Source organism: Salarias fasciatus, chromosome 8 (genome assembly GCF_902148845.1).
Source record: "Salarias fasciatus chromosome 8, fSalaFa1.1, whole genome shotgun sequence".
Taxonomy (NCBI): Eukaryota; Metazoa; Chordata; class Actinopteri; order Blenniiformes; family Blenniidae; genus Salarias; species Salarias fasciatus.
In genome coordinates this window covers 8,991,444-9,016,780 of record NC_043752.1, presented here as the reverse complement: position 1 = coordinate 9,016,780, position 25,337 = coordinate 8,991,444, and the positions used below count along the sequence as shown (strand labels likewise).

The following is a 25,337-nucleotide window of genomic DNA, read 5'->3' as shown; positions in this document are numbered from 1 at the left end:
CATTTCAGACCCGACCGCCCCCTCCTCTGCACTTCCTCATCTGTCTTCTCCTCCCGCTGCAGCTGCACCCGGCGCCTCTCGCACTGGTTCCTCCACCTCGAACTTTCTCAATGATCTCAATCACATAATCCCGGTGTGTCGCGGCTTTTGTCTGCAGGAGAGCGAGCTGGGGACCGGCAGGACGGGAAATTTCAACTGCTTTCACGTCTCTGTCCGCTCGGCCTTGGATCAAGGTTCACACACACACACACACATACACACATACACACGTGTTGCACTGTGTTTTCATGCCTGTCTGGGACATTGTATTTCTACTTGCATTCATCTCCTGCTTTCTCACATCGAACCTGAACGCACCACCAACCCTTAAAATCTATCTTCATCTAAGATTTCGGACACACACACTAACTTCAACATCTGATTCTCAGCCTAAAGAACATGCTGCTTCTGTATACTTCCACACACACACACACACACACACACACACACACACACACACACACACACACACACACACACACACACACACGTGTCTGTTTAACAATAAATCCCCCGGAGGAAGGAACCCGGCGCTGTAAACACATTACATAACCCGGAGTCAGAGATGAGGCTTCGATAAGCTCTGCTTCGCAGGTACGCTGTGGAAGTGAACACGGTGTGTTTCTTCAGTGCGCTGCAAGCGTCTCCGTGCGAGGTTCTTGTGCAGCAGCGCTTGCAGCGACATGTCTGCTTCTGGCGAGCAGAATGAAGCCAAAAAAAAAAAAAGGGGGGGGGGGCATTAAGAGCAGGGGTTCTTGTAAATTTGGGAGTGGCGGCCTCAGGCTGTGAAAGAGTGTATGTGTGTTTCTTTGTGTCTCTCCGTGTGGTGAACGCGCTCCCATGACAAGTCGTCACAAGACCAATGTTACATTTCTCTAGTGACGTAAACATAACACTCAGGACGTCCTGTCTTCTTTGTGATGACTAACTTAAGGCTCCGACGCGAGATATCAAGGCAGGTTTCTTCAGGTTTTTACGGCACTGTTTCATTAAACCGGTCTGTGGCTCCTGAATTAAAAGGTGTTTGATACTCCTGGTTTAGAGCAGCTCTGCATTATCAGAATGCAGCTGTGATCTGTGGAAGTGAACCGGCTCAGGTCTTTACGCTGGAAACAGGTCAAGACAAAACCCTCAGTGGGATTCGAACCATGACTCTGCAGCCATGAGCTCACTTCTTGTGAACTCGATGCCACCGGGTGTATCAATGCAACGTCCCCTGAAGGCCTGAAAATGCAACATATCTGAGGAAATGCTCCCAAAACAACGTTTTGGAGCAAAAAAAACGGCAAACTTTTGCTTCTCCTTTAAACTGCAGAAACAGCATTTTTGGATTTTATTTTTGTTTTTTAAATGTGCAGAATTGCACATATCAACTTCAGTCAATAGTTCTTCCACTCATGTGCCAGTTGACGGACAATAACAACAGATGTTTGTGCCACTCAGAAATACACATCTGACATGCAAACCACGGTATTTTTAGTATTCCTCTGTGGACAGTGATCGTCCACAATGTCGCCATCTGAAGGAGAAGCTTTTCTGGAAGAGAAGGACCGATTTGTGTTTGCATGCGAACAACTTGACTTTAATAAGATACAGTTTGATACGATATTAATAAATTTACCGAGCTCATCATGACAAAAATGTTGCACGACCTGCTTCCTCTTTGTCATTCTTTTTGGTCTAAATAACAAATCAAGCTGATTCTTTACACATCTCTGTTTGACACATTCAAAACACTTTGTCCATACTGACATTCATCAATTTTGACAGCTAATTTTTCACCCTGACTCAAAGCAAAAGAGGCGGCTGTAGATATCTCTGCCCAAAGTGTGGAGTGCTTTGAGCGCCAAGCTAACTTCAGGCGCAGAAATGTCCTCCAGAGTGTTAATTCCGTGGAGCAAACTTGCTGCGCGCGCTAATCTGCTGCAGCAGGAGGTCAGTGCAGAGGAACAAGTCAATCAGGTGCAGAACATCGTTGCTGCCTGCTTCCTGGCGACTTCAACACACAGATTGAGGTCAGCATACGGAAACATCGTCTCCTTAAGTTGAAATTTTGAGGAGGATGAGTGTCGTGAAAGTCAAAATACTCAAATGAATTAGAAGCAGATGGTGTTAACAGTGAGGCCCAGCAAATCTAACAGGAAGCGAGTCTGAGGACGCCGAATGAAACTTGCAAAAACGATAAGTGTGCATCCATACCTGCCTTGCTGCAGGGAACTTTGCGAAGCGGCAGAAGGATTTGCAAACGCCCAGTGTCTGCGGCGGCTAAGCCACACGGTGAGAGCAGAACGAGAGGCAGCAGGGCACGAAGGCGACGTGCCAACATAAGCCATGTTTACAAGCCCTCACACACACACACACACACACACACACCGGAGTGCAGCGGGTCAGTCAGGACGCCGTGCAGGACACTGGTGGGGGGTTGTAGCGCAGGGTGACTTGCTCAGCAGCAGAGGGATGTCATGTGCAGAAATACCTCCTGAACTTATGTTTGTACTTTAATCTTCAAAAGCAAGAATTGATTCTTTCTTATAAAGCAAAGAGAAAATGAACGTCTCATATGAATGCGTGTGGCTGCACACAGCCGTTACTCAAACGACATCACGTCCTCACCGTTCTTGCGCTCCTGCAGAGGCAGCGGATTGGCCGCGGGGTGAATGGACAGCTCCTGGAGCTCGGTGGTCACTGCCTCGCTCTGAGGGCTGGGGGCCCAGCCCGGCCCCCCGCCCACCTCCATGCTGCCGGGACTCGGCTCCTCCCCTTCGTGTGAGTCCATCGCTGCCCGGGTGAGAGAGACGCCTGGAGAGAGCAAAACAGCAGAGTTCAAAACTCCCAACTTTCACAACGGCGCAACTTTACCTTTGTTAAATATGCAGGTGAAATCATGGAGGTGCGCAACAAACTCGATTCATCATCAAAATCTAATTTGGCTTCCCAACAATAAAAGGAAAGATATAAAAAGAAACACAAATCCAACTTCAGGAGCTTTTACAGGCTTTAACAAGTCTGTTTGTCTGAGTGGAGAAAGTACGATTTAAAACAACTGGGAGAAAAAAGAAAAAAAAAAGAATTCAGTGCTTGAGGCAAAGGATTAAACTAGCCATCCAGGAAGAATCTGCATGTTTCAGGTTTTACAACTGTTGCCGTGGCTTCTGTTTTTAGAGAGGACATTTATCTTTTTAACTAGCGCAGTGTGATTTTCATGCAATTAATAAAACCAACATTTTGGCGCAGGAAGCCTCTCATAAAAGGAAGCTGGAATAATAATGAGGGCACACTGGAGTTGGGGTTCGGGTTGTATCTGGCTGCGAGGCGATGCTCCCTGTGGAGACTGTTAAAGCGAGGCTCACACTTCAATCGGGTCCTCACTGTAAAAAGCTCTGCAGAAGTGGTTCCACTAAAACAAACCACAGTTGGAGTCAAGAGACAATCTAGAGCAATCGAACTCCGTCTCTCCAAACTGAGAGATTGGCTAAACTTGAGCTGAAGCCGAGCCCCAGGACTTGCCGGTCTGACATGAAACAGGAGGAGAAATTCCTGACTTACTCGTTACAGTCATCTGGACTGAGCAGGCCCGTGAACTCTGACAGCCCGCCGCTCGCGGGCATCTACAAAGCCGCAGTGCGTCGCGGTCTAATCGCGTGCCGCAGCCGTGGGGTTCAAACGGGGGTTCTGTCATGACAGCGACAGGCCAGCCTGAAAACAATGTTTTCTGAGATGTCCCCTCCTCTGCCACACAGCCAGTCTGAACAGCGGCGCTGACCACAAGACGGGCTAAAAGTGCACTTGATGGTTTTGGATTCCGGATGTCAGCAAGTTTCATAATGTGAGGCTGGCAAAATAATACTTACAGAAGTGTCTGCGGACCAGAATGCAAATGAATGGCAGACATGAGCCAGACAAAATGAAATAAAACTCATTAAACTTCATTAAAAAGATGCTCAGAAATGCTACAATTTAATATATAAAAAACAAACATGCACATTTTGACTATGCACACTATTTTTGTTGCATATTTTATGGAAACTAAAACCACAAAATTTTATTTCCTCTAAGTATTTTTTAATTGTGTGGTTGTGTGTGTCTACTCTCATTTTTCAATAGGAAATAGCATGCAAGCAAGACTATAAGTTGATCTAAGACGCATTTAACTTGTAATTTAGTGGAAAATGGAATATGGTATACTGTACATGTGAAAGTAAGTACGCTTCGAGTGAAAACGCATCACTTCTGCAGTTTCATTTCAGAAAGGTTTCGCGTTTACACTGCAACGTTTAGAAAACTACATTCGTTTAACACGACAACATAGTGCTATTTCTTCCCTTTTCACGGAGGCAGGTCCTCATATAAAATGAGTTCAAGTAGATTCACAGAGAAGTTTTTCTCCCATCAACTCGTCTGTATGCTCAACAACTGTGTAAGCCCCGGCGATGGCATGTTGAGATAATGTGTGTGGAGGCGTCCTGAGCCCAGCATGTGACGCTCCACCTTGAGATGCTTATCTCACAAGCAGCATATGACTGCAGTTTACACTGCAGCGGGGATGGGGTGGCGGTTGTGGAGCACACCAGGTCATGGCTGCTCTCAGGATGTCACATTTGCACCACTGCCAACACGGCATCGCTTTAAAATCAGGCATGATAAATCCAAGGAAGGCACAGTCGTCTGGATGTAAACATTTAAGCTGGGAATGACAACAGCAACATCATTTACCTCATCTAAACTTTCCCAACACATGAATAGCGTTTGAATGTGCAGGAAGAACCATTCTGGTGCAACGTACTGATGGAAACCACCCCAACATTCCTCCGTACAAGCCTGCACCAGCTTCAAGGATGTGCAATAAATTGACATTCATGCCTATTTGATTATGAAACCCAGGAAAGCTAGTATCAACAGTTCCTGCAGTTTCTCAGGTCAGTAAATCAACCAGTGCAGAGATTGAAGCTTGGGTGTAATGTGTTCCACCCTCTTTTTTTTTTTACTGAGGCCTGGAAAACACACTGTTACAATCAGTGCATGAACGAGTTTTCTTGGATCTCGTTTGATCAGGATTTTTTTAATCCTTGCAATATTTTTAAAATGTCATTGAACTGATTTAAGTTCTAATGCAGTTGTTGAATTTCAGGTTTGACTCCATAACTACACCCTGTGTTGTGGTATGATACATTGTCGTGACAGTCAGAGAGCTGCACGTGGAGTCAATATGAGTCTTGGCTTTTAATCTTTGTTTTTATCTGTCTTTTATTGTTTTTATTGTATTTTATCTTGCGCTTTATGTCTTTATGTTTATTTATGCACAGCACTTTGTCTCAGCTGCTTATACAGTGCTGTATACATAAAGTTGAGTAGTGGGGTCAAAAACAATTATCTCTGTATTTTCTGGGTGAAGTTCTAAAAACTAAATATGAGAGAATGTGGTTCCTACTTGCTATTTTGTTCATTTCAGAAACCATCTTTTGCCTACCTGTCTTACAAAACCTTGCAGGGACGCTTTTCCATCTCACCACACAGCTTCAGTGGGGTCTGTGGAGGGTGAATGAGAGAGAATCCATGTTACCTGCCACACACCTTCTTAAAAGCATTCTGTTTAATGCAGTAAGAGAAAAGCCTGATCCAGATCAGGTTTGGGGAGGCCTGTGCACAGATGTCAAGGGGCCGCGGCTCCCAGCTGTCACTGTCCAAAACACACACGCATGCTAAGCTATTGTTAGCTCGTCTGTGTGGGAGTTCATATAAACATTCTCAAAAAGTCTCGCTGGCGTCTGAAACAACACCGGGGGGACGCGAAAAGCTACAGTCTGAAGTAATTTGTTCCCTATCGGAGCCGACAACCCCCGAAAGCATCTGTTTCCCCCCGGTGGAATGTAAAAGACCCCCGGTTAGCTAGCATGTTAGCCGGGGCAGAACCACCGGGTACCGCTGCTATCTGGCAACTAGCCCCACGCTCCGCTCCCATCATTCCATCCCTCACGGAGGAAAACTACTCCGGAGGAATTCGGTTCAATACACGTGTGCTTACTGATCATGATCGCCGCGTGTGAGCCGTGTTTGTGGAGGTAAACAGCGCTGGCATCGCTCGGCCACTTCCGAGTCACAAAGGAAACTTTAGCCGGAAAAAGCTGCGTGACACCCGCTTCCTCCACAGCACCGCTCCCCTGCGGGTCTGCTTCTCTGTGGGAGCAAAAAAAATCACAACAGGAACATGAGAAGACACGTCAGGCACAACAACGACTTTATTCCAGCGCTATTTAATAGATGGAATCGTAAAAAATAAAAGATCAAATGTAGAGTTTTGCACCTGTATTGATATTTACATCTGCAATGTGGTCGCTGTCTCCATCTAGTGTCGAAATACGTGTACTGCAACAGCTACAGATTTGTCATTTATCGCCGTCTGAACCCAATAATAATAATAATAATAATAATAATAATATTATAACATTTTGATTTTTTATTAAAAAAAAACAGAAACAGTGTACCTTATGAATTTTTCTTTGTTGACTAACATGTTGTGCAGTCAGGAATGGTCTGAGCCACATCTAAACCCACTTTCTGGGGAAGCCGCTATAGGTTTAGACTTCTGGAAGACGTTTACTGTGCTTCTTCTCTTTTTCACTCACTATGTTACACGTCCCTTTTACAAGTTACATATTGTTTCTCCCCCGTCGTTTGTGCTCTCTTTTTCTCCCACTTTCTCTCTTCTAATCCTTACCAGAATAGACGAAAATCTCCCTCTTTAGTCTGATTTAGCAGAGTCTAGTTCTACAGAAACTATCTACATCTGAGTCTGGTTCTGCAAGTGTTTTTTTCCTCTTGAAATTGAGTTTGTCCATTTCCATTGTCGTTTATGCTTGCTCATGTGGAATTGTTGTGTTCTTCTCTAAAAGTGTCTTGAAATAACTGTATTATGATAGCTGCTTTATCCAGAAAATCCTTTTTCTTGACACTTCTAAAGTTCTGACTTCTTCAAATAATGAGTATTATTTTTCCATATACAATTAAAGAACATGCCATCAGTCATTTTAAGGGTCATAACATCAAGATGCAGCATTAAAGTTGCATAGGTAAGTCGTGAGATTCGTGATAGATCAAGCAGAGCCACTGATTTTATTTATTTTGGATTTTTTTCATGATCAAAATTAGAATCATCTGTAATGGCCAAGTTTGTACATAACAAGCAAAGGATTTGACTCTGGTTTTTTGTTAACTCTCGTCATAAAGAAAATAAATAACAACAAGATAGAAAAGAGAGACATACTGGAATTCCATTAGGGAATGGTAATATAAATATAAAAAACATAATAGAATAGAATAGAATAGAATAGAATAGAATTTAAATATATTTGCAATAACATAGTTGAAAGAGCTTTTTCTGTCTTGATCCTTTATTTTTTAGGATATATAAACCCTATATAAATCCTTTGTGCTTCGTCTTTCATTGGGGTGTTGTGAATTTAAATTTTGCACAATTATTTTTCCCCAATTTTGAAAAAGTAAAGTGTCACCTGCCAGTTGTGTCATAGTCTTGATCCCGATGATAAAGGCATGTTTTAACATAACATGACATGGTAAAGCTGTGCCACTGTCAAAAGAAGACAACCTTGTTTTATACATTTATGTGCTAGTTGTTGATTTAATGGAATCGGGATTTTAATACCAAAGGAAAAATTCTAATCAAATTTCTTTAATGTGTGATTCTCTATCCATGTGATGCCTGTGGTCACAAACAGCCGGCTACGGCAAGCGAGGAGGGTCTCAACGTGTTAAAGCGCTTCGGGCTCGCGCTGTGTCAACACTCCCACCGAGCCTTTGCGGAGGAACCACAATGTCGGAGCAGGAGACTCTGAGGTGCTCCAGTGCCAGGAACCGTGGAGGAGTGCAGCGGGTCGAAGGAAAACTGCGAGCCAGTGTAGAAAAAGGGGATTACTACGAAGCACACCAGATGTACAGGACTTTATTTTTTAGGTAAGAGCTCGTTCTGTCTTCGCTCTTTGGCTTTGAGGCCTACCTGTTCCAGATCTTTCTGGTATACCTGACTCCTCGTGATTGGCTGGATTCTACCGGGGACCCGCCCCCTTCTCCCCATTCTCTTATTTGATTGGACGTTTCTCGTTTCGATCAAGAGGAACTTCTAACTACCGCTAGTTAGCAAGCTACTACTTTAGCAACAATAGCACAACCGACAGAAACGATAGTCGAATTAATTGTCGTCTGTATGCTAATATGTAGGTTAGTAGGTTGACTCATTCAGGAAAATGTTAATAACAATGAAACCAAGTGACTAAAGTGGTCGAATGTTTAGTTAACCACCGCTTCTTATCGGAGCTGCCAGCTGTGTTAGCATTTAGCCTGGTAGCCACAGTGCCGCAGTCTGGGCTGTGATACCCTGAGGTGTTTTTTTTCACTTTTCAATAAATGTGTGGTTTTAACTCTCATGCCGTCGTCCTGATTGGTTCGAAGTTATTAACACCACTTGTCAGAATTCACTTTGACTCTAATCTCAACCGTTTCTATATGCCCAATGTGGCTAGTGAGTATAGGGAATGGAAATATTTCTCATGCTGTGAGCTTGTTTGGGTGACTGTCTCCTGTATAGTTTATGAAGCATAGTTTATGTTCATCTCGACATACAGCTGATTTGAGGTCTAACTTGTACTTATTTACTGACTTAGGTTGCTTGGGATATAGATCCTTATACATATGTATATATACATATGTATGTATATATATATATATATATATATATATATTACTTATACACACACATAATGTGTGTGGGGTGAAATATATAGATGTACTTAACAGTTGCACATTTTCGCAGCAAACTGGTGATACCTCAAGAAGTATGAGCAGCTTTGTGATATCTCTGTTGGTCTTTGTATGTGCTGGTGAGAAATTGCACTTCTGTGTTTATTGATAAGCAGGCTGCGTCATCGCCACTCCTATCTTCCTTCAGGTACATGTCACAAGCAAAACATGCTGAGGCCAGGGAGCTGATGTACAACGGCGCCCTGCTCTTCTTCAGCTACAACCAGGTACACACAAAATACTGTTCAAGCTAGAACAACACTCACTGTGAAGACTAATGGTTGCCTCCTATTTTTAAAGTTCCATCCAACGTGTGTGTAGAGTTCAACCTTTCAGTGTAATTTCAATGTAAAATTCTTTGTTGCTGTGCATATAGTTGTTAGTAATGGCGTACCGATCACATATCCTATAAACTGAAGCTGGAGAACAGTTGTTACAAAAATGGTAGATTTTAAGTCTTGCTTAAATCATTAGGCTTGTGCATTAAGTTCTCCGGGGACACACTGATACCAGTATTGGGTCCGATACTGCATAAAGTAGCCGCACTCGTGAAAGCTCTACGATGCAACACATCAGGTGTTATATGACATCGCGCATCAACAACATCACCCGCAAATATGCAAGACGGCACAAGTGATGTCTGCAGTTTGGAGATCATTTAAAAAGATGAGAATGACAGAAGTAAAGTAGGCTGGAAACAATGTTCTGCCAAAATTTCTGCTGCTCCCAGCAGGTCGCCCTTGAAAATGAGACCCTGGGTCTCAATGGGACCCCCCTGGATAAATACGGGTTAAATAAATAAAATAAAAAATTCAAGAAGGGGTGAAACTTAATCACCAGTGATAATTTAGACCAGCGGAGTTAGCCGGCTGTCACTCATTAGTTTAACTGCTCGGTGGATCCATTAGTATTGAACTGAACCGTGCTACATGCTACAGAGTTTTGGACCTCACCCACCAGTGATGCTACTTGTTACATGCAGTTAAATTATGACTGATATGCTCATTAACAGTGAGCTGGAGTGCGTGGCGACATAAAGAAAGTTTGTTCCCTCAGTCCATAGTTTACAGTATCTATAGTGCAGCATATAGATGGACACTACACACTGTGTACTGGAGCCTTTACGGCTATTGGAGGTACTAGTAGCATCACCACAGAGGCTGTGCAGACTTGCTTCACATATTGTTTGCATGTGGAGTATAAATTATCCATAATGACAGCACTCGAATCGGTAAGGAGCTAAAGGTCACTCGTCGTATGAAAAAGTGGTATCAGTGCATTCCTACATGTCTCCCTTTGTGATTGACAGGTTGATCAGCCTGTACTCATAACTCTGTCATTGCTTTGCAGCAAAACAGTGCGGCAGATCTGTCCATGCTGGTGCTGGAGGTTTTGGAGAAATCTGATACAAAGGTTGAAGAAGAAATATTAGGTGGGTTCCAAGACAGTTATTTAAATTACCTCCTGCATTGATGCAATGCACTTTCGAGAAAATTTAGCAGTATGTTGTATAAAGATGCAGGATAGATCACTGATTGTTGCAATTTTTTTTATTTTTTTTTGTTAAGGACAGTACAGTGTGACCTTTCAGAATGCAAGAGGTTTGGATTTAACACTTGTGCTCTTGTGCTTGGTTCGGTTGGTGCAGGAAACCTGGCTAAGCTGTTCAGCCTGATGGACCAGAATTCTCCAGAGAGAGTAGCATTTGTGTCAAGAGCCCTGAAGTGGTCCACAGGAGGATCTGGAAAGTTGGGTCACCCAAAATTACACCAGCTGCTGGCTGTCACCCTGTGGAAAGGTAATCTTTTAATTATTTGTAGTTTTGTGTGCAATGCAGTCAGAAGAATTTTTTTGTCCACAGAAACATCGATAATGAGGGACACCAAGCTCAAACCATGTTTATATGAATGCGTAAACATGCCAGGTTTTGCTTGTAGAGTCACAGTACACTTGAAAGTGCCTCATTTCCCACCTTCAAAACACACACATCGCACAGTGACTGAAGTTTAAAATAATTGTAAGATGACCCCAAATGAAAAATCTGTCAGACCGTTCGTGGTGGGACCGTGAAGTCTAAACTGGGGAAACTTGCATCTGTGTTCTTGGATAGGTGTGGTTGCTGCGGCATGGCAGCATCTCTGTCGTTACAGCACAGCGGTCAGCCACCTTCTTAGTTGATCTTACAATAGATCAAGCTGATTTCATTTGTAAAAATTCTCCCCGCCTGCTCCATGCTGGCATCACATGATCAGACTTTTTAATAAAATGTTTCTTCTTTATCAAGTCATTTACCATGACTGACTGGGTGGCATAGAAACACTGCTACTGCTGGTATGACTTTGTGTAAGAGGTTTACAATGTGTTGAAATGAAATGTGTGATTTATAATATAAATAATATATATTGATACTTTATCTCCCATGTTTTATTTTTACGATTGTCTACGTGTTCAGTTTTCCCTTATCCACAATGGGAATATTCATGGATCAGAGATGGTGCAGGGCTGTGAATGGTTCCCATAAGGTTTATTTAATGAAGTCAGACTTCTGGGGTTACAGCGGTGTATGATGTGGAATTTTTATTTTTATTTATTTATTTGTTTTTGTGCTTGCTCAAATTGACCTTATGAGGCCCTTTTTTGTTGTTGTATAAAGAGGCCACGGTGGTGAAACCGATAAATTTCAGTCGTCCGTAGTACCATTAAGTATGTTCTTTATAAAGCAAAGCCTCCAATTTTCACCATGCATCCACCAAGTTAATCATAATTTGCACGCCTTTAGCTTTTTGAAAACATTTGTAGACTGTGAAGACTGAATAATGTAAATGATTGCTCAAGACAGCTGTTGCTGGCCTGTGTTCCTGCTGATTATTTTTAGATGTGAATGCTGCTTTGACGGTGAAAATCTGAAAGATCTCAATTGAAATTGTCGTGTCTGCAGAGCAAAACTACAGCGAGTCTCGTTATCACTTCCTGCACTCGTCTGACGGAGAGGGCTGCGCTCAGATGCTGGTGGAGTATTCGGCGTCTCGAGGATTCCGCAGCGAAGTCGACATGTTTGTGGCGCAGGCCGTCCTACAGTGAGCGAACGAACTCCCCTTCCTTTTAGAACCAACAATAGTGGCTGAAGAGGGCGGCATGCTTTGTGCGAGTCGTCTCCTCTCTGCATCGTCACACCTGTGATTTTCTTTCTGTCTCCGCTCTCCTCACAGGTTCCTCTGCTTAAAGAACAAAAACAGTGCTTCCGTGGTGTTCAGCACATACACAGAGAAACACCCGTCCATAGAGAAAGGCCCTCCCTTCGTCCAGCCTCTACTAAACTTTATCTGGTTTCTGCTGCTGGCAGTTGATGGGTGAGGGAAAAAAACTGGTATCAGAAACTATTGTGGAGATGGAAAATGATGCTGAGTCTGTCTTTTGTTCTACAGGGGTAAATTAACAGTTTTCACGGTGTTATGTGAACAATATCAGCCCTCCTTGAAGAGGGACCCCATGTATAATGAGGTGAGTGTTCAGCTTCACAGTTGAAGTCAGATGATTGAACCTGACTCGCAGCACATTACTTTGCCACTGTGTTACACTGGGGAAAATGTGGAATTTTTCAGTCAAAATCTGTAGCAGATGGATGATGTACGGTGTTCCAAATATCATACATCTTCATGTGAATCAGGGGTGTCAAAGTGATTTTAATTCAGGGGGCCACAAACTGCCCAGTTTCATCTGAAATGTCTGAAAAATGTGTTCTCTCCTCAGTATCTCGACAGAATAGGACAGCTTTTCTTCGGCGTCCCGCCCAAACAGTCCCCGTCATATGGGGGTCTCCTAGGTAAGTAAAGCAAGGCGTCTTCCCGCAGTGTGTGCGACACGCGTTGGGCTGTATTTGTAAGGTTACTTAAATAACAAATAGGTCAGGATGAAGATTAGTTTTCCAAGTTGGGAAATTCCAGTTGAATTCCAGCTAACGGAACATTTAGTTAAACCTGCTCACCGTGTCTTAGTCCCTGCCTCTTTTAATGCCCGTCTCATCCACTGGTTCCTTCGCTCGGTGTCGCATGTGACAGGAAACCTGCTGAACAGCCTGATGGGTTCAGGCGAGGATGACGACGGGGCCGAGGAGGCCCAGGAGGACAGCAGCCCCATCGAACTGGACTGAGGCCGCCGGCGCCCGGCGGGACGAGGACGACGAGCAAATGAACACACGTACGGAGAAAAGGAAAAAAAAAAAATAAAAGAGAGAAAGAGGAAGACGTTCCCGCCCCCACCCCCCACTTTCACCTCTTGAGGGGGGTCAGTGCGAGGCGCCGGTCCGTGTTTTCAGAGGCGTGCTTGTTCCACTTAATAAAAACAACTCCCTCCTGCTTTCCTAAGTCCGACAAATCCCAACAAGTACGACTCTGCCAAAACAGCCCCGTCAGCACTGCCTGGACTGACAAACAGCGCCAAACAGCAAACTCTTCCCGTGTTGAATCTTTGTCAGAGTCCGTCATCTTATTCCATTCATCACATAGGTTGAGACTCTCGCTCTCATTCTTCTTAAGGCAAGAGGTGAGAAACAGTCCCGTGGAAGTGGCTGGTGTCTCCCCGTGTGGAGGACTGGCGGGGCTCCACTGAGCCGCTCTTCATGTTGCCGTTCAGAGCCTCTTCAGTCAGCGCTTAATTAAAATATGAAACGGGCCGCGTCACAGCTTCTCGTCTTCAGTTCGGTGGACAGAAAAAGGCATCAGAGCTCTGTCGAGTTCTCCGAGGTCATCCTGCACCTTAGACATGAACAAAGTCAAGCTCTGGCAATATTAGAAGCACTGCAGACAGAGAAGTGACACTGGAGATGAGTGGCAGTTATGTTTTTGTTTTGTTTTTTTCCGTTTTTCTTTGTGGTTTGTTCCTCCTGGAGGGAGATGGAGTCAAACAGCTCAGCCTGTGCACTTTCAAAACAAAAGTGTCCTGAAAAAGCTGCTGTTCATCAGTGTGGAATTGATCTCTGCATGGCTGGGTTCCTTGGTGTCCCAGCAGAGACCACCAGTCAGTGTCTCCTCAGGCTGCAGTCTGTCAGCTCTTTCTCTATTTGAACAAATTGTGCTTCTTTGTGTCTTTTTAAAGGATTTCAGTCCAAGTTTGAAGTTCCATCTTTCACGAAAAAAAAAAAAGTCAAAAAGTTCAGAGGTCTTCCGGTGTAAAGTAACGACCCGATTGTGCTGAATTTCAGCTAATGTCTCTATAGAAGTCTGAGGTGATCAATATTAAAATGTTTTCAAAGAACATATGACAAACCAGTACGTTCAGGTATAAATTTAATTGTTAAAATCACACACAGGTGCTTCTTAAAATATGAGAAGGCACTGTTAAAATGTTTCCTGAAATGATTTACTTGAAACTTTTAAAATTGTTTGAATCTGTCACAGAAATTTAAAATGAAAGTATCTGAAAATGTTTCTCAACATTTTGACAATTTTCTTTAGTTTTTAAAACTGACAAAACCAAACTCAGTGATTTTCACAAATTCACCTGGATTTGCCTCAGTAATTTATTTTAGAAAAGATGAGAGAAATCCTGCAGATGAGAGGAGGAATGCTGAAATGTGGCTCACAATGAACACTTTACAGTGGTTTAAGTATTTATAAATAGCATAAATTTGCTGGGATGTCACGGTAGTGATGGTGCACCATTTATTTGAGTGACATCCAAGAGAAAGTCAGACTGCAGAAACCCCTCTGGGGGTAAATGAGAAGACGAGCTGTGTCCCTCTCGCCAGTGAGAGTTCCCTCATCCAGTGTTAAAGACCACCGAAACAAGAACGGAAGGAAAGTTTCTGATGAATCTGAGTGTGAGACCAAAGGCCTGCTCACTGTCTGTCAGCGATCGTCACCACCACAGCTGTTTGCTTTTTCTTTTTCTATGTTATCCTTTGAGAACTAAAGCAGAGTGTTTGCCTTTGAAACAATTCACTAACCGAGTAAATAAAATCCAACAGTGAAGAGTTTGAGAATGTCTTTAAACAAACCGTCTCCTGCGTCTTTTTCTTTCTTTCTTTTTTTTAATTTGAATATAATGCCATCCTATTGTGTTTTGGATGCTGCGACTTGGAGATCAGCGACAGCAGAAAAAGTTTTGACCCTGGTAACTGAGGAGTCACAGAGGAAACTCCTTCATTCACATCTGGACAGATCTGAAGAATATCTTGGGAGGGGTCACAGGAGGAAAATGTGAGAATTTTCTCAATGTAATAAAATTAGCACTTTTTCAAAAATGTAATGCAACACAATTTAATAACTTCACAAATAATTTAATAAAATATCTTGACTGATATTGTAATAATGCTGGTGCTGGGGAATAATTACATTTTCAGGGGTCTTTTCCTGAAAGAAAGGATGACTGCTGGGTTAAGGTCTCAGGGACATCCTGGTCCTGCTGAGTGGGGGGTGGACTCATCTCCTTTGGAGACCAGAAGTCCAGCTCAGATATCCAGCAGCTTGTGAGCAGCACTGGAGACCCAGGTAACTCTTCCCTAAACGCACCTCTTCACTTGACAGTTTTCCGACAAATCACTACCTCATGTAAACAAGTCAGTGACACTTCAGCGTTCATAACACCGACATACACATTATGTGACACCTGACATGGATATAGGCGTCACTCATAAACGGTTTTTACACCACTTTTAATCAAAAGGATGTCAAGGAACATGCTGGTCAGTCTTAAATGATAGTATGATATTTACTCATATCAAAGATTAAATTATCTTCAGAACCGAGCACTGCTGTATTAAAGTACAACTCAGCAGGTGACTGCACAAGAGAAACAATTCCAGAAATTGTCCAGTCAGATACTCAGGCCACCAGATTTCTTCAGTGCCATGTTCACAGCCCCACAGTATAAAATTAGAAGCTCAAACCAGGATGTCTTTTTTTTCAGGCAATCTCCATTTATGAACAAACATGTTGATGATGTGAGCAATAGTTCTCAACCACCACGATGGTACTGAGCTGCGGAGAATAAAATAAATAAATAAAATTGTCTAATTTACACTTGCAGTAGTTTTGGGGGGAATTTTTTCACTTTGATATTGAAAGTGATTTAAAAACCATTTATGAGTGGATAAATAGGCTTTTATTCACATCAAATCTCATTTAATGTGTGGGTATTGTAGATACTTGAGTTTACCCTCTTCAAATGAAGTGTTTGAAATAAAACAAAAATATAACTTTTGTTGGTTCGAAGATGTTTTCATGAAGTCGTGATTTGCTGGAAAACTGTAGAAAGAAGTGGTTTGTTTAGGGAAGCAACAGTCTCTCTCTTTCGTTGCAATGCAGTGTATATAACGTTGTCAGATTCTCAAAACACAAAATGTAGAACTCTATATTACATTATCTGTCAACTTTTACATAAACAGTTTGGAAAAAAAGACCCTATTGAAAATGTAATACATCTCCAATACTGTTAAAAGTGTTATGACAATATCAGGATATTTTATTACATTATTGGGTTTTATTAGATTTTTGATCGAGTAAAGTGCAAATTTTTCTTTTCATTTTCGAGAAAATTATTACATTATGGGGTGCCACAAAGCTTCACATCATGACAATATTGTGTAACAGCTCTGTAAAAATTTATTTCATTCACAATCAAGGTCACAGGTTGTTCAGTTGTAAACCTGAACTTTGTTCTCTGTAAACTGTGCCTCATTACATGAGTCAGGTTAAAATGAAGCAGCTCCAGCAGTTCCACAGAGTTCCTCCTATCCTTCAGATCTCTGTTTGGGTGGAACCAACAGAGGTGAAGAGCAGCAGCTGATTGACTCCATGCAAACACCTGACGGGCTGATCACTGGTCAGAGCAGTTTCTCTTGTGAGGAAGTGAAAGTCACACAGTCGGAGCCACAGAGAGGAGACATGGCGCAGAAAGGAGTTGAGCTGGACAGAGAGAGCTTCTCTTGTTCCATCTGTCTGGATCTCCTGAAGGATCCGGTGACTATTCCCTGTGGACACAGCTACTGCATGGAGTGTATTCAAAGCTTCTGGGGTGAAGAGGATGAGGAGAAAATCCACAGCTGCCCTCAGTGCAGGCAGATGTTCACAGCCAGGCCTGTCCTGGTGAGAAGAGAGAGGACGGAGAGGCAGAGGGAGCTGGAGGAGAGTCGACACATCATCCAGCAGAGGATCCAGGACGCAGAGAAAGACGTGAAGCTGCTGGAACAGGAGGTGAAGAACATCCATGTCTCTGCTGATCAGACAGTGGAGGACTGTGAGAAGACCTTCAGCCAGCTGATCCGTCTCCTCCAGGAAAGAAGCAGAGATGTTGAGCAGCAGGTCAGATCCCAGCAGCAAACAGAGGTGAGTCGAGTGCGAGAGCTTCAGGAGAAGCTGGAGCAGGAGATCGCTGAGCTGAAGAGGACAGACGGCCAGCTGGAGCAGCTCTCACACACAGAGGATCACACAGAGTTTCTGCTCAGCTTCCCCTCACTGTCAGCTCTCAGTGAGTCCACACACTCATCCAGCTTCCACACTGCTCCTCTCAGATACTTTGAGGATGTGACAGCAGCTGTGTCAGAGGCCCGAGACAAACTCCAGGACATCCTGAGTGAAACATGGACAAACATCTCACTGAGAGTGACTGAAGTGGATGTTTTACTGCCACAACCAGAGCCAACGACCAGAGCTGCTTTCTTCAGATACTCATGTGAACTCACACTGGATCCAAACACAGTAAACAACTGGCTGTTATTATCAGAGGGAAACAGAAAAGTCACATTAATGAAGAATAAACAGTCTTTTTCTGAACATCCAGACAGATTCACTAAATGTAGCCAGGTTCTGAGTAGAGAAAGTCTGACTGGACGTTGTTACTGGGAGGTGGAGAGGAGAGGAGAGGTTCATGTAGCAGTCGCATACAAGAATATCAGCAGAGGAGGTTGGACTGAAAGTGGTTTTGGTCTTAATGACAAGTCATGGGGTTTATATTGTTCCAACAACAGTTATAGTTTTTATCACAACAAAGTTAAAACTCCAGTGTCAGGTCCTCCTTCCTCCAGAGTGGGAGTGTTACTGGATCACACAGCAGGTATTCTGTCCTTCTACAGCGTCTCTGAGACCATGACTCTCCTCCACAGAGTCCAGACCACATTCACTCAGCCGCTCCTCGCTGGAGTCTGGTGTATGGGCAGCACTGGAGCAAGTGCAGAGTTGATGAAGCTGAAATAGACTGAGGTCACATCAGGAGCAGTGATTTGGTTCCATCCTGTAATTTGACTCATTGAGTCTCCGTCATGGTTGCTGAGAGCTCCTTGTTGTTTTCTTTCTCCGCTGCACACAGATCAGCTGTCAATCAAACAGCCTTCATCAGCACTTGTTCATCTTTCTTCTTCTGCTGATGTTTGTTTCTGCAGCTTCTCCACTCTTATTTTGTCTCTCAAAGCTTTGTCACAGAAACATGGACAGAGTTTGATTTCTTTGTGGTCAGAAACATTTGATCAACTTTAGGCATAACGAGTCATTTAGTGTGAGGAATAATCTGTTAATCTGGAAGCAGCAACATGTACAAATGTGGGTCTTTTTCACTGGGACGGTGTTTGGCTTTTTTTCTTTATTTGGAACATCTCTTTTGTGTTTTGATGCAGATTGGAGCAGTTTTTTGTTGTTTGATCTCTGAGTGATTTTTGTTTTGTCTGTAAGACAAATATTTACATGTGATTTTCTATATTTGCATCTTGTACTTCATCAAGAAATGGACACTGTTTTCCATTAGTTTCATAAATATGGTTTGTTCTTTTTTGGCAACATTCTGCATTCTCTCAGATCAATGAGGAAGATCTGATGATCAATAATGAAATGTAATTTTCTGTACAGATTGATGAAACACTAAATAAAAGCATTTAAAAAGCTTTCCAGACTATGTGTGATTTTTAAGACAACAGTCCACATATTTTTATTGTTTGACAGAAACTCAGATTCAAAAGATTTAATCTCCATCAAAGATCAAGCAGAGACTGTAAAACAACTACAAACAAATCTTTGTTTCTTTCATCAAAGTTTATTTGTTGACCAGACTGGAAACAGTTTGAAAATGTTGAACAAAATCACAGCTGTTTTGTGGTTAATATTAGTTTCTTCATTAGAATCTGAACTCAGTGTGTGAACATGTCAAATCCAAAGGGCTTTGAAACATTTGTTCAAGGTCATTTCTGTTTTTATTGACACAGCATTTCTCTGGAACAGCTTTTCTCCAAGCAGTGTGACGGCCGGTGTTCAGGTGCGGGACTGCAGTGCCAGCCTCTGGACTGTATCCGACAGGTGAGCCGTGTCGGGCTGCTGAGCCTGATGTTTGATGGACTCCAGAGTCCGAACCTGAAGCAGGAACCAAGAGACCAGAACGCCGTCAGTCCACAGTCAAGAGATCAGGATTCAACAGCAAGTCCAACACACTGAAAATGTTCTCCTGTCAATTCAAACAATGAGGCAGCAGAATGAAACATTCTAGATGAGGATTTTGATCAGTCTGACGTTACTGGATTTCATCAACTCTCATAAAGTCAGTTGTCTCACTGTCGGACTGAAGACTGCAGATTTTTAGCTCCGATTCCTCCAGCAAGACATCAAGGAACTGTTTCAGCTGGTTTTATTTCTGTTAACTAGTCAAAGTGTTTCTGCAACCAGAAAAACATCCAGTGAGACATTAATATTGAAGTTGATGATGAATTTAAGCTAAACCATGATGAAGAATCTACCGAAGACAAGGAGTGGCAAACTTTACAAACCTGAATTTAGAATGTCTGTTCATTACGACATGATTTTCTGGAGCGACTGACTGATCAATGGATGAATCATTGAGAATGATGGAGATGAACTAAGTTAAAAAAATGTCTTCACTAAAAAGGGCAAAAAAAAAAAAGCTTTAAATGACAACAATAGTTAAAAGCTTTGAAAAAAATGTATAAATGAAAAACAGTCCAAAAGGTCAAATTCCCTAAAAACAAAACAGCTTCAGAGAAACAGAGAATCCTTAAACATTCTTTTTTTTTTTAAAAAAAGCATAAAAGATCAAAAGTATCAAATTACTTAAAAGATGAAATATCCTCTAAAACATGCTTCATAAAAGAGTGAATCTGCTGAGCACAACTCCAAAGACTGGTTAAGAGAGAAGTTCTGACCGAGGCTTCAGTTCAATCTCAGACATGTTTTCTTGAAACTTTCCAGCTTCGTGAGCTTCGTTATCTTCATAGACACTTGATCACATCATATCCAGCAGAATCGTCTTGGAGCTCGCTGAGTTCATCTTGACGTCAAGAAGGTCTTTGACTTGATGAGCTGCTCTTTTCTGCACAAAGCTTCAGAAAGATTTGACACAGACCACATTTCTATTCGATTGATCCGTACATTGTTCCGTAAAGCATGGGCCCAGATTAGAATAAATGGATTCCTTTCAGATTCCATGAGATCAGAACGAGGCTGGAGACAGGGATGTCCTGTTTCTCCCTGCTGTCTGCACTCTACCAGAACAGTGGATCAGATTCAGACCAACCCAGAATATTGAAGACATCTGCATTAATGGAGAAGGCCACAAGGTGGCGGTGTTTACTGATGATGTCTGTTGTGGAACTCATCTTTTCGAACCCTCAACTGTGGTTGACCCCCCAATACAAGCAGCACAAACATCCAGGAAGATTTGTAGAAAAGGTGAAGGACCCATGGATTAAGGTGCTGCTGAAACTCTGGAATAGGATGAGAGACAAGAACAAAATAAATAATAACCAGCAGATAATTCAATGTTGTGACGATGATCCTGAGTTTGAACCAAACACAATCGACGAGGAATTTAAATCATGGATTTTGAAATGCAAAACAAGATTGTACTCTCTGACAGAAAAAAGGACAATTGAAAAACTTTGAAAGGCTGAGGGAAGACTGACCTTGAAAAAACACATTTTTATAGATTCCTTCATTTACACAAACACTTTGAACATAACAGCAGAAAAGAAATGGACCGTAATGACCGCATATTGATCATTTTACCAAAGTAGGTCAAATAAGGGATCATCTCCAAAATTGATAAAGGTCTAATGTCTCAACAGTCCCACAACTCTAGTAAAGTGAGGCTTTGATTGGAAGTGCATTTTTCATTTCTTCATGACACCAAAATAAAATTTTCCGGGAGTTGAAGCTTCATGCTGGAGACAGCGTGGAGCCCGGGAACACAATCACTGGAATATATGTTGGGATCAAATCCTTCTGGACACAGCTTCACAAAGTACTACGAGACATATTCAGTACTAATCTATCGCAGTTTCCCACATTATTCTGAAGAGTTTTAGATTTACAAGTCAGACAACGTAATTCTGTCAACTGTCTGGAAAGAAATAAAAATAAACAGCAGTTACAAGGCACTGGCTGCTTCCTGACCCACCCACAATACAAGAAAAGATATGGATCAGAAATGATATTTAGCTGATGGAAAAGATGATCCTCTCTCATCTTCAGAAAATCACTTTATTAAACTTTGGACTAAGTGTATTAGATGATTCTGCGCAGCCTGAGCGTCTGACGTCACTCCGGTGAGTGTTTTCCGTGTTGGTGAAGCTTGCTGAAGCCTGCGAGCGACTGAAGTGCTTGCTGTCTCTCTCTTGCTATTACTGTTAATTCACGAAGCAATCAAAAATCGGGGTTATTTACGCCCCCGGGGTTACTTCGCCCCCGATTGACCAAGCGATCTCTCGTGAATTACATTTCTTCTCCGCCGTTAGCGCCACCGGCGTGCTAACTAGCTTAGCGTGCTAACTAGCTTGGTCCGCCGGGACCGCTATGGCGTCCTCCCCTCTGTCTTCTTTTCTTTCCTGCTCAGTGTGCCGTATGTTGAGTCAGAACCCTGCCTCCCTTGACGATAGGGGTATTTGCGTAAAGTGCAGTGTATTGACAGCGCTGGAGGCCAGGGTAACCGAGTTAGAGGAGCGGCTGCGCAGATGTGAGGGGCAGGGCAGCGCTAGCTATAGCGAGGTAGCGGCAGGGCTCGCAGCCCGTTCCCGCAGTGAGAGGAGTGTTAGCAAGCCTAGCCCCGCAGCGTGTCCCGAGCAGCCGGGACAAGACCAGGACCGGTTTGTGACAGTCCGGAGGAAGGCTAGTGCTAAGCACCGCCACGTAGCACTCCAAGAACCGCTTCACGTCTGCAATAGGTTCTCTCCCCTCAGCGACGACACGCCGGCTGAACTGGACACGCTGGTGATTGGCAGCTCTATAGTTAGAGACGTGAAGCTGCCAGCGGTGAAGGTTAGGTGTTACCCGGGGGCCAGAGTGGGGGACATCGAGGGGAACCTTAGGCTTTTAAAACAGGAAGGTAGGAGATTCCGTCGAGTCGTGATTCACGCAGGCGGTAATGATGCCCGGCGGAGACAATCAGAGGTGCTCAAATTACAAGTAGCCTCGGTGTGTGAATTGGCTAAGTCGATGTCTGATGCCGTAATATTCTCTGGTCCCCTGCCCAATTTGGTCAATGATGAAATGTATAGCCGACTTTCATCATTCAATCGCTGGTTGTCTAGATGGAGTGAGGAAAACGGAGTTATTTTTCTAAACAACTGGTGCACCTTCTGGGGAAAGCCTGGGCTCATCCGCAGGGACGGCATCCACCCAACTTTGGATGGTGCAGCCCTTTTAGCTCACAATATGGCTGATCGGCTTCGAACTCTAAATTGACAATCCAGCTATGAGCCCCGGGCGCAGAGCAGTCGTGTAGAACACTCCTCTGTTGATCTTGTTGATCCCGTCACTAATCCTGCTCCCGGATTTTTACAAGTCAAGCATGGAGGTTTACCTAGGCTAACAGAGACTGAGTCTGTCCAAAGTGCTCAAAGCATTAAAAAAAAGTCAATGGGTAAAAAGCTTAACATCTGTACAAGACAAAATAACTTTTCCAGTAGGAAATACATAAAATGTGGTCTACTAAACATTAGAGCAATCTCCACTAAATCTCTGTTAGTTAATGACCTTATCGGTGACAATAACATTGATCTCCTTGCTCTAACAGAAACTTGGCTCCAGCAAGATGATTATGTGAGGCTCAATGAATGTACCCCTCCAACCTATGTTAATTTCCAAACAGCTAGATCAACAGGTCGAGGTGGAGGTGTGGCAGTGATTTCCCACTCCAGTCTTCTTCTTAAACCCAAAACTAATGTTAAATTCAACTCTTTTGAAAGCTTAATACTAACGCTTACTTGTCCAAATTGGAAGAATCAAAAAGCTGTGCTATTAATTATTGTGTATCGACCTCCTGGTCCTTACTCTGACTTTTTAACTGAGTTCTCAGAGTTTTTAAGCAATATAGTATTGACTCATAACAAGATCCTTATAATAGGTGACTTTAACATCCATGTGGATGATTCTGGTGATAGTTTGAGTAATGCGTTTATTGCAGTATTAGATAGTATCGGTTTCACTCAAAATGTTGATGAATCCACTCATAGTCACAAGCACACCCTGGATCTGGTCTTAACATATGGGATAGAAGTCAGTGACCTAAATGTTCTCCCTCAGAACCCTATTCTCTCAGACCATTTTTTAATTACTTTTCAGGTTTTGATTGAAGACTACTGTGCTCAAAAAGATAAAATTAAGCTGATACGGACATTATCTGAAAAATCTGTGGCTCGGTACAAAGAACTGATCCAGCCTGCATTTGCTGCATTATCTTGTGAACTCACAGAAATGAGCTTATTGGCCAGTGGTGATAATAGTGATCAGTTTGTTGACAGTGCTATGCACTCACTAAAATCTGCCCTTGACGTAGTGGCCCCGTTGCAGCTGAAAACCAATCGACCCAGGCGCGTTGCTCCATGGTTTAATTCTGAAACCCGTGTTCTCAAACAAAAAACTCGGCAATTAGAAAGACTGTGGCGTAAATCTAAATCAGAACAATCTCTGAAGGCCTGGAAATGTAGCTTGCTAAGCTATAAACAAATTCTCTTTAAAGCCAAGACATTATATTACTCTCGTTTAATAGAAATAAACAAAAATAACCCTCGGTTTCTATTCAACACTGTAGCCAGACTGACAACCAGTCATACTGTAGTGGAACCAGTAATCCCAGAATCTTTAAACTGCCATGACTTTCTTAAATTCTTTAATGATAAAATCATAACCATTAGAGGTAAAATTAGTGAAGCGCTTTCCTCAGATCAAGCTCAGGGAATCCAGCCACTGCCTCCACCTGAAATACCTGAAATACTAGATAGTTTCTCATTAGTAAATGGGGCTGAGATTACTTCAATTGTAATGTCTTCTAAAACCTCAACCTGTCTCCTAGATCCAATTCCAACTAAGCTTTTCAAAGATATCCTTCCAGTTATCTTAAATACGATCATAACTATAATAAATACCTCTCTAGAAAATGGCTATGTGCCACAGTCATTTAAATTCGCAGTAATCAAACCACTGCTGAAAAAACCTAATCTCGATCCTGATATTCTAGCTAACTACAGACCGATATCAAATCTGCCTTTTATTTCAAAAGTCCTGGAAAAAGTTGTGGTTAAACAGCTTTACCGCCACCTACAGGACAATAGTTTATTTGAGAAATTTCAGTCAGGATATAGAGCTTATCACAGCACTGAGACTGCGTTAGTTAAAGTCACTAATGACTTGCTATTGGCGGCTGACGCAGGTCTAGTCTCAATCCTGGTTCTCCTAGACCTCAGTGCAGCTTTTGATACAATCGACCACAATATTCTCCTGCAGAGGTTAGAATGTGAGGTTGGCATCAGAGGAAAAGCCCTCTGCTGGTTCAAATCCTATTTATCTAATAGGTACCAATTTGTTCACGTTAACCAACAGTCCTCACCGTGCTCCCAGGTCAGTTATGGGGTTCCTCAAGGGTCCGTACTCGGGCCAATTTTATTTCTGTTATATATGCTTCCTTTAGGGAACATAATTAGAAGTCACGATATCAATTTTCATTGCTATGCAGATGACACACAACTGTATTTATCTATGAAACCTGATCAAACTAATCAAATAGACAGACTCAGTGACTGTATCAGAGAAATTAAAACCTGGATGACTACGAACTATCTCCGTCTGAATCCTGGCAAAACAGAGGTCATTATACTAGGCCCCCATAAACTGAGAGAGTGTCTATCCAAACAGATTATTACCTTAGATAACGTCAGTGTATCCTCCTCCTCTACTGTGAGGAACCTCGGGGTCTTATTTGATCAGGATATCTCATTTAAAGCACACATCAACCTGGCTTGTAAAACAGCATATTTCCACTTGCGCAACATAGCTAAAATAAGAAACATTCTACCTAGAAGCGATGCAGAAAAACTCATCCATGCATTTGTTTCTGCGAGATTGGACTACTGCAACTCCCTTCTCGCAGCCTGCCCAAAAAGTGTATTAAAAAACTTTCAGTTGGTTCAAAATGCAGCCGCCAGATTATTAACTGGAACTAGAAGACGTGAACACATTACTCCCGTTCTAAAATCTCTTCACTGGCTTCCAGTCGAGTTT

The 25,337-nt window shown here is 42.7% G+C and overlaps 3 protein-coding genes across 6 annotated transcripts in view; 2 read left to right on the top strand and 1 right to left on the bottom strand.

Moving 5' to 3' along the window:
- mrtfab (myocardin related transcription factor Ab) overlaps positions 1-6,182 on the bottom strand; it is a 33,785-nt gene extending 27,603 nt beyond the window's left edge. For 2 of the 4 annotated variants that reach the window (XM_030097676.1, XM_030097677.1), the window contains exons 1-3: positions 6,062-6,182; positions 5,507-5,565; positions 2,653-2,838 (exon numbers count right to left, since the gene is read on the bottom strand). In XM_030097676.1, coding sequence (XP_029953536.1) covers positions 2,653-2,815 — 163 coding nt within the window. In that variant the 5' untranslated portion in view covers positions 2,816-2,838; positions 5,507-5,565; positions 6,062-6,182. The remainder of the gene's footprint in view (positions 1-2,652; positions 2,839-5,506; positions 5,566-6,061) is intronic. The other 2 variants (XM_030097679.1, XM_030097680.1) reach the window with 1 other exon arrangement.
- get4 (guided entry of tail-anchored proteins factor 4) lies at positions 57-14,047 on the top strand. Its single transcript, XM_030097730.1, has 10 exons — positions 57-233; positions 7,773-8,007; positions 8,999-9,077; positions 10,201-10,282; positions 10,499-10,648; positions 11,789-11,927; positions 12,060-12,200; positions 12,276-12,351; positions 12,601-12,673; positions 12,909-14,047. The coding sequence occupies exons 2-10, from the start codon at positions 7,868-7,870 to the stop codon at positions 12,998-13,000; spliced, it is 972 nt and encodes a 323-aa protein (XP_029953590.1). The 5' UTR covers positions 57-233; positions 7,773-7,867; the 3' UTR covers positions 13,001-14,047.
- A 2,641-nt stretch (positions 14,048-16,688) lies between these two features.
- On the top strand, positions 16,689-18,190 carry LOC115392987 (E3 ubiquitin/ISG15 ligase TRIM25-like). The gene has a single exon (XM_030097718.1). It carries the CDS (start codon positions 16,734-16,736, stop codon positions 18,039-18,041), a length of 1,308 nt encoding a protein of 435 aa, XP_029953578.1. The 5' UTR covers positions 16,689-16,733; the 3' UTR covers positions 18,042-18,190.
- Positions 18,191-25,337: the final 7,147 nt, after the last annotated feature.

Bases quoted from the DNA above. Each gene is read 5' to 3' on its own strand.
- get4 (XM_030097730.1), top strand. From the start codon at position 7,868: ATGTCGGAGCAGGAGACTCTGAGGTGCTCCAGTGCCAGGAACCGTGGA. The intron at 12,352-12,600 runs GTGAGTGTTCAG...TTCTCTCCTCAG, and splicing joins GGGACCCCATGTATAATGAG to TATCTCGACAGAATAGGACA. The intron at 12,674-12,908 runs GTAAGTAAAGCA...CGCATGTGACAG, and splicing joins GTCATATGGGGGTCTCCTAG to GAAACCTGCTGAACAGCCTG.
- LOC115392987 (XM_030097718.1), top strand. From the start codon at position 16,734: ATGGCGCAGAAAGGAGTTGAGCTGGACAGAGAGAGCTTCTCTTGTTCC.